The sequence below is a fragment of the Scyliorhinus torazame genome, chromosome 6 (assembly GCF_047496885.1).
Source record: "Scyliorhinus torazame isolate Kashiwa2021f chromosome 6, sScyTor2.1, whole genome shotgun sequence".
In the NCBI taxonomy this organism is placed as follows: domain Eukaryota; kingdom Metazoa; phylum Chordata; class Chondrichthyes; order Carcharhiniformes; family Scyliorhinidae; genus Scyliorhinus; species Scyliorhinus torazame.
In genome coordinates, this window is record NC_092712.1 from 43,247,540 (window position 1) to 43,261,597 (window position 14,058).

General features: G+C 46.6%; 1 protein-coding gene across 1 annotated transcript in view; it reads right to left on the reverse strand.

The window, feature by feature from the left end:
• Positions 1–14,058, reverse strand: part of LOC140424765 (obscurin-like) — a 1,044,598-nt gene that overhangs the window by 622,042 nt on the left and 408,498 nt on the right. Inside the window, 1 exon segment of the mRNA XM_072508149.1 lies at positions 13,662–13,928. Coding sequence (XP_072364250.1) covers positions 13,662–13,928 — 267 coding nt within the window.

Consider the following 14,058-nt stretch of genomic DNA (forward strand, 5'->3'; position numbering starts at 1 on the left):
AAGGTCATCCCCACACCCCCACTACTTGCCTTCAAACAACCGCGCAACCTCAAACGAACCATTGTTTGCAGCAAACTACCCAGTCTTCAGAACAGTGACCACGACACCACACAACCCTGTCATGGCAATCTCTGCAAGACGTGCCAGATCATCGACATGGATACACCAGGTACGCGGTACATACTCGTGCGACTCGGCCAACGTTGTCTACCTCATACGCTGCAGGAAAGGATGTCCCGAAGCGGGGTACATTGGCGAGACCATGCAGACGCTGCGACAACGAATGAACGGACATCACGCAACAATCACCAGGCAGGAATGTTCCCTTCCAGTAGGGGAACACTTCAGCAGTCAAGGGCATTCAGCCTCTGATCTCCGGGTAAGCGTTCTCCAAGGCAGCCTTCAGGACCCGCGACAACGCAGAATCGCCGAGCAGAAACTTTTAGCCAAGTTCCGCACACATGAGTGCGGCCTCAACCGGGACCTGGGATTCATGTCGCATTACATTCATCCCCCACCATCTGGCCTGCGAAATCCTACCAACTTTGACAAAGCCTTTGACAAGGTACCGCATGGTAGGTTGTTGCAGAAGGTTAAAGCTCACGGGATCCAGGGTGAGGTTGCCAATTGGATTCAAAATTGGCTGGACGACAGAAGGCAGAGGGTGGTTGTAGAGGGTTGTTTTTCAAACTGGAGGCCTGTGACCAGTGGTGTGCCTCAGGGATCGGTGCTGGGTCCACTGTTATTTGTGATTTATATTAATGATTTGGATGAGAATTTAGGAGGCATGGTTAGTAAGTTTGCAGATGACACCAAGATTGGTGGCATAGTGGATAGTGAAGAAGGTTATCTAGGATTGCAACGGGATCTTGATCAATTAGGCCAGTGGGCCGACGAATGGCAGATGGAGTTTAATTTAGATAAATGTGAGGTGATGCATTTTGGCAGATCGAATCAGGCCAGGACCTACTCAGTTAATGGTATGGCGTTGGGGAGAGTTATAGAACAAAGAGATCTAGGAGTACAGGTTCATAGCTCCTTGAAGGTGGAGTCGCAGGTGGACAGGGTGGTGAAGAAGGCATTCGGCATGCTTGGTTTCATTGGTCAGAACATTGAATATAGGAGTTGGGACGTCTTGTTGAAGTTGTACAGGACATTGGTACGGCCACACTTGGAATACTGTGTGCAGTTCTGGTCACCCTATTATAGAAAGGATATTATTAAACTAGAAAGAGTGCAGAAAAGATTTACTAGGATGTTGCCGGGACTTGATGGTTTGAGTTATAAGGAGAGGCTGGATAGACTGGGACTTTTTTCCCTGGAGCGTAGGAGGCTTAGGGGTGATCTTATAGAGGTCTATAAAATAATGAGGGGCATAGATAAGGTAGATAGTCAACATCTTTTCCCAAAGGTAGGGGAGTCTAAAACTAGAGGGCATAGGTTTAAGGTGAGAGGGGAGAGATTCAGAAGGGCCCAGAGGGGCAATTTCTTCACTCAGAGGGTAGTGAGTGTCTGGAATGGGCTGCCAGAGGTAGTAGTAGAAGCGGGTACAATTGTGTCTTTCAAAAAGCATTTAGATGGTTACATGGGTAAGATGGGTATAGAGGGTTATGGGCCAAGTGCGGGCAACTGGGACTAGCTTAATGGTAAAAAACTGGGCGGCATGGACTGGTTGGGCCGAAGGGCCTGTTTCCATGCTGTAAACTTCTATGATTCTATGATTCTATGATTCTATGAACTGTCCTGGCTTGATACAATTCACACCTCTTTAACCTGGGGTTACCCCATCTCTGGATCTGTAAGGATTTAATCACCTGCTAATGGTCGCATTCCTAGCATTGTTTGGCATCTTTGAATTTGTCTATATATGTGTTTCTGGAACAGACCTCTTCATTCACCTGAGGAAGGAGCAGCGCTCCGAAAGCTAGTGACATCGAAACAAACCTGTTGGACTTTAACCTGGTGTTGTAAGACTTCGTACTGTGCTCATTTTATGGTGACTGACAGTTCACTGTCAAGGATGCTTTTAAATTTAAACCTGGCAACTCTGATTGATCAAGACCTTGGTCTGAGAATTGAACCAACGAATGACTGTAATTTATATTGTTAGGTTGAAACAGGTTCAATGTCTGAATATGTTCTTTCTGTCTACAAAGAACGGGGTTCTGTGTAATCATATATGTAGCTTCCATTACACACAAATGTGACACATTGCGAGCCCAAATGATAATCTTAAATTGATTGTTATCATAATTCCTAGTACACTGAGGATTATTTCGCAAATTTGTCCAATTGTGGAATCACATCTAATGTTGGACATTGTGCTTTCAGTTCTGCCAACATGGGATGGTTAGGTACAGTCTGTACCCTGCACAGAAGAAGGGACATGCTGTTTGATACGATCCACCAGTCAAAGGGATGTAATACCTACACACCAAGCACCCCACCAGCACTGAATATACCATAGTACTTATTTGTGTGATAGGCAAAATGTCTTTTTGGCTTTGATGGTACTATTCATAGTGAACATCACTTGGGCTGATGCAGCAAAGTGAGGTGAGGGTGACTGCGCTTAACATCATGACCACATTTGATCCAGTAAGGCATCAAGGAGTCATGGCAAACTAGAGTCAATGGGATTCAGGGGGAAATCCCTCTGCTGGTTGGAGTCATCCCGAAAACAAAGGAAAATAGTTTTGGTTGTTGGAGATGTCATCTCAGCTCCAGTACATCACTGCAGGGGAGTTGGTTGGTTGGGGTTACGGGAATAGGGTAGGGGTGTGTGCTCCTTCTGAGGGTCAGTGCAGACTCGATGGGCCAAATTGGGCAGCACGGTAGCATTGTGGATAGCCCAATTGCTTCACAGCTTCAGGGTCATTTGTCAGGGCTAAAAGGCTGGGAACAGACGAAGACTGTGTGGCATATAAGGAAAGTAGGAAGGAACTTAAGCAAGGAGTCAGGAGGGCTAGAAGGGGTCATGAAAAGTCATTGGCAAATAGGGTTAAGGAAAATCCCAAGGCTTTTTACACGTACATAAAAAGCAAGAGGGTAGCCAGGGAAAGGGTTGGCCCACTGAAGGATAGGCAAGGGAATCTATGTGTAGAGCCAGAGGAAATGGGCGAGGTACTAAATGAATACTTTGCATCAGTATTCACCAAAGAGAAGGAATTGGTAGATGTTGAGTCTGGAGAAGGGGGTGTAGATAGCCTGGGTCACATTGTGATCCAAAAAGACGAGGTGTTGGGTGTCTTAAAAAATATTAAGGTAGATAAGTCCCCAGGGCCTGATGGGATCTACCCCAGAATACTGAAGGAGGCTGGAGAGGAAATTGCTGAGGCCTTGACAGAAATCTTTGGATCCTCGCTGTCTTCAGGGGATGTCCCGGAGGACTGGAGAATAGCCAATGTTGTTCCTCTGTTTAAGAAGGGTAGCAAGGATAATCCCGGGAACTACAGGCCGGTGAGCCTTACTTCAGTGGTAGGGAAATTACTGGAGAGAATTCTTCGAGACAGGATCTACTCCCATTTGGAAGCAAATGGACGTATTAGTGAGAGGCAGCACGGTTTTGTGAAGGGGAGGTCGTGTCTCACTAACTTGATAGAGTTTTTCGAGGAGGTCACTAAGATGATTGATGCAGGTAGGGCAGTAGATGTTGTCTATATGGACTTCAGTAAGGCCTTTGACAAGGTCCCTCATGGTAGACTAGTACAAAAGGTGAAGTCACACGGGATCAGGGGTGAACTGGCAAGGTGGATACAGAACTGGCTAGGCCATAGAAGGCAGAGGGTAGCAATGGAGGGATGCTTTTCTAATTGGAGGGCTGTGACCAGTGGTGTTCCACAGGGATCAGTGCTGGGACCTTTGCTCTTTGTAGTATATATAAATGATTTGGAGGAAAATGTAACTGGTCTGATTAGTAAGTTTGCAGACGACACAAAGGTTGGTGGAATTGCGGATAGCGATGAGGACTGTCTGAGGATACAGCAGGATTTAGATTGTCTGGAGACTTGGGCGGAGAGATGGCAGATGGAGTTTAATCCGGACAAATGTGAGGTAATGCATTTTGGAAGGGCTAATGCAGGTAGGGAATATACAGTGAATGGTAGAACCCTCAAGAGTATTGAAAGTCAAAGAGATCTAGGAGTACAGGTCCACAGGTCATTGAAAGGGGCAACACAGGTGGAGAAGGTAGTCAAGAAGGCATACGGCATGCTTGCCTTCATTGGCCGGGGCATTGAGTATAAGAATTGGCAAGTTATGTTGCAGCTGTATAGAACCTTAGTTAGGCCACACTTGGAGTATAGTGTTCAATTCTGGTCGCCACACTACCAGAAGGATGTGGAGGCTTTAGAGAGGGTGCAGAAGAGATTTACCAGAATGTTGCCTGGTATGGAGGGCATAAGCTATGAGGAGCGATTGAATAAACTCGGTTTGTTCTCACTGGAACGAAGGAGGTTGAGGGGCGACCTGATAGAGGTATACAAAATTATGAGGGGCATAGACAGAGTGGATAGTCAGAGGCTTTTCCCCAGGGTAGAGGGGTCAATTACTAGGGGGCATAGGTTTAAGGTGAGAGGGGCAAGGTTTAGAGTAGATGTACGAGGCAAGTTTTTTACGCAGAGGGTAGTGGGTGCCTGGAACTCACTACCGGAGGAGGTAGTGGAAGCAGGGACGATAGGGACATTTAAGGGGCATCTTGACAAATATATGAATAGGATGGGAATAGAAGGATACGGACCCAGGAAGTGTAGAAGATTGTAGTTTAGTCGGGCAGTATGGTCGGCACGGGCTTGGAGGGCCGAAGGGCCTGTTCCTGTGCTGTACATTTCTTTGTTCTTTGTTTGTTTGGTCCCAGGTTCGATTCCGGCTTGGGTCACTGTCTGTGCGGAGTCTGCACATCCTCCCCGTGTGTGCGTGGGTTTCCTCCGGGTGCTCCGGTTTCCTCCCACAGTCCAAAGATGTGCAGGTTAGGTGGATTGGCCTTGCTAAATTGCCCTTCGTGTCCAAAATTGCCCTTAGTGTTGGGTGGGGTTACTGGGTTATGGGGATAGGGTGGCGGTGTTGACCTTGGGTAGGGTGCTCTTTCCAAGAGCCGGTGCAGACTCGATGGGCCGAATGGCCTCCTTCTGCACTGTAAATTCTATGAAATGGCTTCCTACTGCACTGGAGGGATTCAATGAGTAAACTATGCCCAACCATCTTCAGCTGCTTCATGAATGACCTCCCTTCTATCACAAAGTCAAAAATGGGGATGTTCGCTGATGACTGCACAATGTTCAGCACCATTTGCGACTCCTCAAATACTGATGCGTCCATGTCCAAATGCAGCAAGATCTGGACAATATCCAGGCTTGGATTGACAAGTGGAAAGTTACATTCACGCCACACAAACGCCAAGCAATGACCATCTCCTACAAGAGAGAATCTAACCATTGCCCCATGACATTCAATGACATTACCATTGCTGTATTCCCCACAATCCACCTAACCTGCACGTCTTTGGACTGTGGGAGGAAATTGGAGCACCCGGAGGAAACCCACACAGACACTGGGAGAACGTGCAGACTCCGCACAGACAGTGACCCAGCGGGGAATCGAACCTGGGACCCTGGCACTGTGAAGCCACAGTGCTAACCACTGTGCTACCATGCTGCCCTGATGTGCCAAGTGCTCATCCAAGTATTTTTTGAAGGATGTGAGGCAACCCGCCTCTACCACCTCCCAGGAAGTGCATTCCAGACCGTCACCAACCAGAGAGTAAAAAGGTTTTTCCTCACAGCCCCCCAAAACCTCCTGCCCCTCACCTTGAACTTCTTTCCCCTCGTAACTGACCATTAAACTAAGGGGAAAAGCTGCTCCCTATCCACCCTGTCCATGTGCCTCATATTATACTACACCTCAATCACGTCGCCCCTCAGTCTTCTCTGCTCCAACGAAAACAACCCAAGCCTATCCAACCTCTCTCCGTAACTTAAAAGTTCCATCTCAGGCAACATCCTGGTGAATCTCCTCTGTACCCCCTCCAATGTAATCACATCCTTCCGATAATGTGGCAACCAGAATTGCACACAGCACTCCAGCTGTAGACTCACCAAAGTACTGTGCAACTCCAACATGACCTCCCTGCTTTTGCCTCGATTGATAAAGGCAAGTGTCCTATAGGCCTTTTTCACCACACTATTAACCTACTGTCCCGCCTTCAGATATCTAAGGACAAACATGCCAAGATTGAATACTTCCTTGTTAAATTTCTCCTTCCAAAGCGTATCACCTCACAAGTGTATCACTTCACACCAGCACAGATCCTTGTGTACGCCACTGGACATTGGTTTCCAGTCATCAAAGCAGCCGTCTATCATTACCCTCTATCTCCTACAACTCAGCCAATTTTGAATCCACCTTATTAAATTACCCTGTATCTCATGTGCATTTTCCTTCTTTATCAGTCTCCCATGCGGGACCTTGTCAAAGGCTTTGCTGAAATCCATAACTACATCAATTGCTCTACCCTTATCTACACACCTGGGCCGGGATTCTCCCCTACCCGGCGAGGGGGGGGGCCGTCAACTGGCGCGGCGCGATTCCCGCCCCTGCCGAATTTCCGGTGCCAGAGAATTCGGCGGCCGGCGGGGGCAGGATTCACGCCGCCCCCCGGTGATTATCCGACCTGGCGGAGGGTCGGAGAATCCCGCCCCTGGTCACCTCTTCAGAAAATTCAATCAAATTTGTCAGGCATGACCTCCCTCTAACAAAGCCATGCGGACTATCCCTGATCAAACATTGCCTCTCCAAGTAGAGATAGAATTTCTCCTTCAGAATTTTGTCCAATAGTTTCCCTACCACTGACGTGCAGCTCACTGGTCTGTAGTTCTCTGGCTTATCTCTACAACCCTTCTTAAATAGTGGAACCACATTAGCTGTTCTCCAGTCCTCTGGCTCCACCTCGTGGCCAGAGAAGAATTAAAAATTTGGTTCAGAGCCCCTGCAATCTCCTCTCGCCCCCGTCCCACAGCAGCCTGGGATGCAATTCATCCAGACCTGGGGATTTGTTCACTTTTAAGCCCCCCAACACCTCCAATACCTTGTCACTCCCTGTGTCAATTTGTTCAAGAACATCACAGTCTCTCTCCTCGAGCTCCATATGTGAAATATTTGTTCAATACCCTTCCAAAGTCCTCTGGCTCCACCCGCAGATTGCATCCCTTGTTATCCTCTCCCCATTGATATACTGAAAGAATATCTTGAATTTTCCCTACTTTCACCAGGCAGAGCTTTCTCATATCCCCTCTTTACATAGAAATTACAGTGCAGTGTTCTCCTAATTACTTTCTTAAGCTCCACCCTGCACTTTCTGTACTCCACTAATGCCTCTGCTGATTTGCTCCTTTTATACTTGCTAAAAGCCTCTCTTTTCCATCTCATTGTATCTTGAATATCTCTGGACATCCATGGCTCTCTGGGCGTGTTACTCCTTCCCATCACTCTAGAGGGAACATGTTCGGACTGTACCGTCCCCATTTCTCTTCTGTCATTTCTCCACAAGCAATTCTTCTCAGTCTACCTAGGACAGATCGTGCCTTATTTTACTAAAATCCGCTCTCCCACAATCAAAAACCTTTTCTTGCAATTTATTTCTTTGTCCATAACAAGCTGAAATTATACCATGTTGTGGTCACTATCACTAAAACGCCCCCCACCAGCACCTCCGACTTCATTCCCCAGAATTATGTCCAGCACTGTGCCGTCCCTCGTTGGACCCTCTACATATTGACCTAAAAGGTTCTCCTGTATACATTTTAAGAACTCAACTCCACCTAAGCCCTTCACATTATGACTATCCCAATTAATGTTGGGAAAGTTGAAATCACCTAATATAATTCTTATTATTTTTACACAAAGTGTGCAAATTGCACACTTAGTTGCTCCTCAATTTTCTGTTGACTATCTGGGGGTCGATAATAAACACCTAGTAATCTAGCTGTCCCTTTTTTATTCATAAGTACTACCCAAAGCTTAATTTGATGCTCCCTTCAAGATATCATCTCTTCTTACTGCAGTAACTGACTGCTTAACTGAATGCTTCAATGCTTCCTCCTCTTTTACCCCCTCCTCTGACTCACCTTGAGCTGCCAATCCTGCCCCTCCCTCAACTACATCTCTGTGTGGCTACTATATCACAATTCCATGTATCCATGCTCACCCTCAACTCATCTGTTTTACCTGTAATTCTCCTGGCATTAAAGTAGAAGCCATACAGACTTGCTTCACTCCCTTGAAATATAATACAGATGTATTCCCTCTGACTTGATAGCTTTACGTTTTATGTTCCGTCTGTGGCCCCACCCCTGCTTAATTATTTTAAACTCCTCCCAACAACGCCAGCAATCATTCCTTAGCTTTGTCCCACCTTAGGGGTGGGGCCAGTGGCCATCTTAGGTGGGCCTGGGATCTTGGTATTTGGGCAGGAAGGATACATCATGGGTCTGATGACTGACCTGAAAGCGGGGGGGTGCGCGTGCTGAGGAGAGACATACGACAAGGTTAATCACCTGGAATGTGTGGGGCCTTGGGGAGGGGGGAGTGTGCGTTATAGAGGGCAAGGGTTTTGTCCCATTTGAAAGATTTGAGGGTCGATGTTGTGTTTCTGCAAGAGACTCAACCGGTCCACAGCAAACGGCATCTCCCTGGCCACACACATATTCCTGCAGCATCTCGACAACAAGGACTCCTACTCCACACTCCTATTCATTGACTACAGGTCCACCTTCAACACCATAAATCCAGCCAAGCTTATATCAAAGTTCCAAAACCTAGGCCTTGGCTCCTCACTCTGCAACTGGATCAGCGACTTTCTGACCCACAGACCACAATCAGTAAGAATAAACAACAACATCTCCTCCACGATAATCCTCAATACCGGAGCCCCGCAAGGCTGCGTACTTAGCCCCCTGCTATACGCCCTGCAAACACACAACTGCATGGCAAAATTTGGCTTCAACTCCAAATATACATTTGCTGATGACACGAGAGTAGTGGGTCGCATCTCGAACAACGATGAGTCAGAATACAGGAGGGAGATAGAGAACCTATGGTGTAACGACAACAATCTATCCCTAAATGCCAGCAAAACTAAAGAGCTGATCATTGACTTCAGGAAGCAAAGTATTGTACATACCCCGGTTTTCATCAATGAGGTGGAAATGATTGACAGCTTCAAATTCCTAGGTGCGCACATCACCAACAATCTGTCCTGGTCCACCCATGTCGACGCTACGAGTAAGAAAGCACAACAGCACCTATACTTTCTCAGGAAACTAACGATATTCGGCATGTCCATATTGACTCTTTTACATCAACTTTTACAGATGCACCATAGAAAGCATCCTACCTGGCTGCATCACAGCCTGGTATGGCAACTGCTTGGCCCAAGACCGTAAGAAATTACAGAGAGTCGTGGACACAGCCCAGTCCATCACACAAACCCGCCTTCCATCCATTGACTCTGTCTATACCTCCCGTTGCCTTGGGAAAGCGAGCAGCATAATCAAAGACCCCTCCCACCCGATTTAAGAACACGCACTAACAGATTCAAAAACAGCTTCTTCCCCGCTGTTAGCACTCCTAAACGACCCTCTTATGGACTGATCTGGGGCAGGATTCTCCGACCGCCCGCCCGGCACCGGATATTCGGCGGGGGCGGGAATCGCGCCGCTCCGGTCGGCAAGGCCCCCCCGGCGATTCTCCGGCCCGTGATGGGCCGAAGTCCCACTGCTGGAATGCCTGTCCCGCCGACGAGGATCAAACCACCTCTCTTCCCGGCGGGACTAGGCGGCGCGGGCGGGCTCCGTGGTCCTGGGGGGGGGGGGGGGGGGTGCGGGGCGATCTGGCCCCAGGGGGTGCCCCCAACGGTGGACTGGCCCGCGATCGGGGCCCACAGATCCGCGAGCGGGCCTGTGCCGTGGGGGCACTCTTTTACTACGCGTCGGCCGTGTAGGTCTCCGCGATGGCCGACGCGTAGGTGACCCCCCGCCCTGCGCATGCGCGGGGATGACATCAGCAGCCGCTGACGCTCCCGCGCATGCGTGGACTGCCACCGCCCGGCAAAGTCCTTTCGGCCCCGACTGGCGTGGCGCCTAAGGCCTTTCCCGCTGGTCGGCAGCACGCAAACCACTCCGGCACAGGGCTAGCCCCTCAAGGTGAGGGCTTGGCCCCAAAGGTGCGGAGAATTCCGCACCTTTGGGGCGGCCCGACGCCGGAGTGGTTCACGTCACTCCATCCCGCCGGGACCCCCCGCCCCGCCGGGTAGGGGAGAATCCCGCCCCTGATCTCTACACATATCTTCACTACTGAGTAGTACAGCACTCCTGTATACTTCACCCGATGTCTGTATCTATATATTTACATTGCGTATTTATGTTTGCCCTATGTATTTTTCTCATGTATGGAATGATCTGCTTGAACTGTATTCAGAACAATACTATTTACTGCACCTCGGTACACGTGACAATAAACAAATCCAATCCAATTGTAGCATCTGCAAATTTAGCAACAATGCCCTCATTTTTTTCTAACAGATCGTCAATGTATATCGTGAATAGTTGTTGTGTCAACACTGATCTGTGACGCACCACTATTCACGGCTGCCATCCTGAAAAAGACTCCTTTATCCCCACTCTCTGACTTCTGCCAGTCACCCAATCCCCTATCCATACCAGTATGCTTCCCCTACCACCTCTTATCTTATTTAGCAGCCTCCTATACAGCACCTTGTCAAAGGTTTTCTGGAAATCCAAATAGAGCACATCCACTGGCTCGCCTTTGTTTATCCTCCTTGTTACCTCGTCAAGGAATTCTAATAGATTTGTCAGGCATGCCCTCCCCTTGATGAAGCCGTGCTAACTCAGCCCTGTTTTACCATGCACTTCCAAGTACTCCGCGATCTCATCCTTAATAATGGACTCTCGAATCTTACCAATGACCGAAGGTAGGCTAACTGGCCTATAATTTCCCATCTTCTGCCTCCCTACCTTCTTAAACAGGGGTGTTACTTTAGCCATTTTCCAATTCTCTGGGACCCTCCCGTGGAAGTATTTACAGGAGCAGGACAGTCCAACATGAAAGCCCAACTATCAAATTAATATTAAACATTGATTAACATCTGCCTTCACCAAATACATCCGACACCTACATTATTGTCCTCCACAACATGGCAATCGACGCCAGAGGTGGCTGTGAACGACTGCTGCCATTTTAACCTTAAATCGCACCCATAGCACGAACAACAATCCCAATATATTTATACAACTGATTCATAATGTTGATCGCAAAAATTGCGGTATATCCTCCAGTGCCTTCAAGCTGGGAAAGCTCCCATCTATATACAGATCCCCCATCCTTCTAATTTCTGCCCTCTGCCAGCTCTGGAACCCGCCATCCAGCCTGCCCAGTACAAACCTGTGGTTGTTACAAATTGGGGTCCGGACCAACGCACCCTCCACCTGAGATTAATAGAGGTTTATAAGATAATGAGGGGGATAGATAGAGTGGACGTTCAGAGACTACTTCCTCTGGTGGATGTAGCTGTTACAATGGGGCATAACTATAAGATGCAGGGTGGGAGATATAGGAGGGATGTCCGAGGTAGGTTCTTTACTCAGAGAGTGGTTAGGGTGTGGAATGGACTGCCTGCTGTGATAGTGGAGTCAGACACTTTAGGAACTTTCAAGCGGTTATTGGATAGGCACATGGAGCACACCAGAATGACAGGGAGTAGGATAGCTTGATCTTGGTTTCGGACAATGCTCAGCACAACATCGAGGGCAGAAGGGCCTGTTCTGTGCTGTACTGTTCTATGTTCACACCCAATTAAGTCAACAACATGCATTGTTGGAATGAGCACAAGTGGAAATAGAATATTAAAATAGTTTTGAAATCAATACTGATAAAGAGAGTATTTTTTGAAAAAAACTCATTGGTGTTTGATTTCAGATATCATACAATTACAAAGAGCAGTAAGTATCACTAACATTTTAATTTTGTCTTATCCTTTTGTTGATTTCTGTTGGGTATTAAACAAAATTATCGCTCATTGCTATTTGATTTTTTGTAAGCGATACTGATCCTGAAATTCATTCTTGTAGAATGTTTTCACATACAAATCTCAATATTAGATATTTATTTCTCAGAAGTATGAAATGGGTAAGTTGTTAGATGATAGTACGAGTAAAATTGAGATATAAATAAAAGGCAATACAAATAGACAGACGACAGCAATTAAGGAAAAAAAATATAGGAGATTTATTTGATAGACAAATAAAGACAAAGAACTGTTAATTGGAAATGCTACAATTGTAATTAAATGATGATAATTTTAACAGGTGGATGCAGAGCAGAAAATATACAGTAGCCTCTCATTATAACACTTGTCAATATCTCTTCAAAACAACATGATGTAAAATCCCGCCCCACCCATTTTGTGGTGCGGTGAGCCCTGCCGGCAGCGGGATCCTCCATCCTGCCATCCGGTCAATAGTGACTTCCGGATGTTCCTGGTGAGAGATTGATGACAGCAATGTCATTGAATGTCAAGAAGAGAATGTTAGATTCTCTCTTGTTGAGATGGTCATTGCCTGATACTTGTGTGACATGGATGTTACTTGCCAACTGATCAACACAATCCTTTTCATTTTAAATTTAGAGTACCCAATTATTTTTTCTCCAATTAAGGGGCAATTTAGTGTGGCCAATCCACCAAACTGCACAACCTGGTGTTGTGGGGGTGAAACCCACGCAGACATGGGGAGAATGTGCAAACTCCCTGAACAGTGACCCAGGGCCGGGATTTGAACCTGGGTTCTCAGCACCGCAGTCCCAGTACTAAACACTGCGCCACATGCCGCCCTCGATCAACACAATCCTAAATGTTTTTAGGTCTCACAATTTGCTCACACGTACTGCTTCATTATCTGAGGAATTGCAAATAGAAACAATCACTGTGCAATCATCAGCAAACATGCCTAATTCTGAGAAAAGGGAGTGAACATTTTGAGTCTGGATCGCGTTGGATCCCACAAGGCGTTGCAAGCCGTGTAGATCCAGAGAGCCAGGTCACTCGGTTTCTATCGCCCATGCTGCGCTGCTTTTCAAGAGCAGTGTGGCCATTGGATCGCACTCAATGTTCCCAGTCTGGGTGGCTCTTTGACAAAGCTGACACTGAATTGTTCAGCAACTTAATTTGAGAGCCATCATACATGTCAACAGGTTCCCAGACACTATCCTGCCCAAGGAAAAAGTCACTTGAGCGCAGTACCTGTTAATATCTATGGAACCTTTCCTCAGCAAAATTGATGGCTTCAAAGAGAGGAGGAAAGAGAGAAAATTAGTGACAGTAAATAAATTACTGTGATGATGGAGGAGCATTCACTGCAACACTATTGTAAAACATTCAATACACTGTTTTGATTTGTATCACTAACAGAGAAATTTTATAAAATAATTTCTCTGCAACATGTTTCTTCATAATAACATATTTTGCACAGCACCAGATGACAGTATTATAGAGAGGGACCACTGTATAGATTAACCATGTTAGTCCGTGTTTAATAGGAATTAAATGAATAGTTAAAAAACAATTCCCATTCTGTTATACATTTTGTTCCTACCATTAACTTTCAAGGAAGCACTAGTTTGCTGGTCTCCAATGTCGCAAGTATATCTTCCACTATCTTCCGATTTAAGTTTGTGAATAACCAGTTCAACGATTAATCCTTTTTGCTTCATTTCGTATTTGGCACTAGCATGAAGTGGAGTAAATCCTTTTGTCCACTGTACTGCTATATTTGGTCTGCTAATTTCACAACGCAGTATAGCAGTATCGTCCTCTTGAGCTTCTTCATCCTTAAGTTCTTGCTTGAAGGTCGTAGGCGAAGCTATTTGGGCAACATTAAAGACTGAATATTACAACTTATAACGCCTTATCTGTTTACTTGCATATGGAAAATGGGGCAGTTTTTCTCACTGCACTCTCCCTCTAACAGCAAAGAACAGTGGATGAACAAA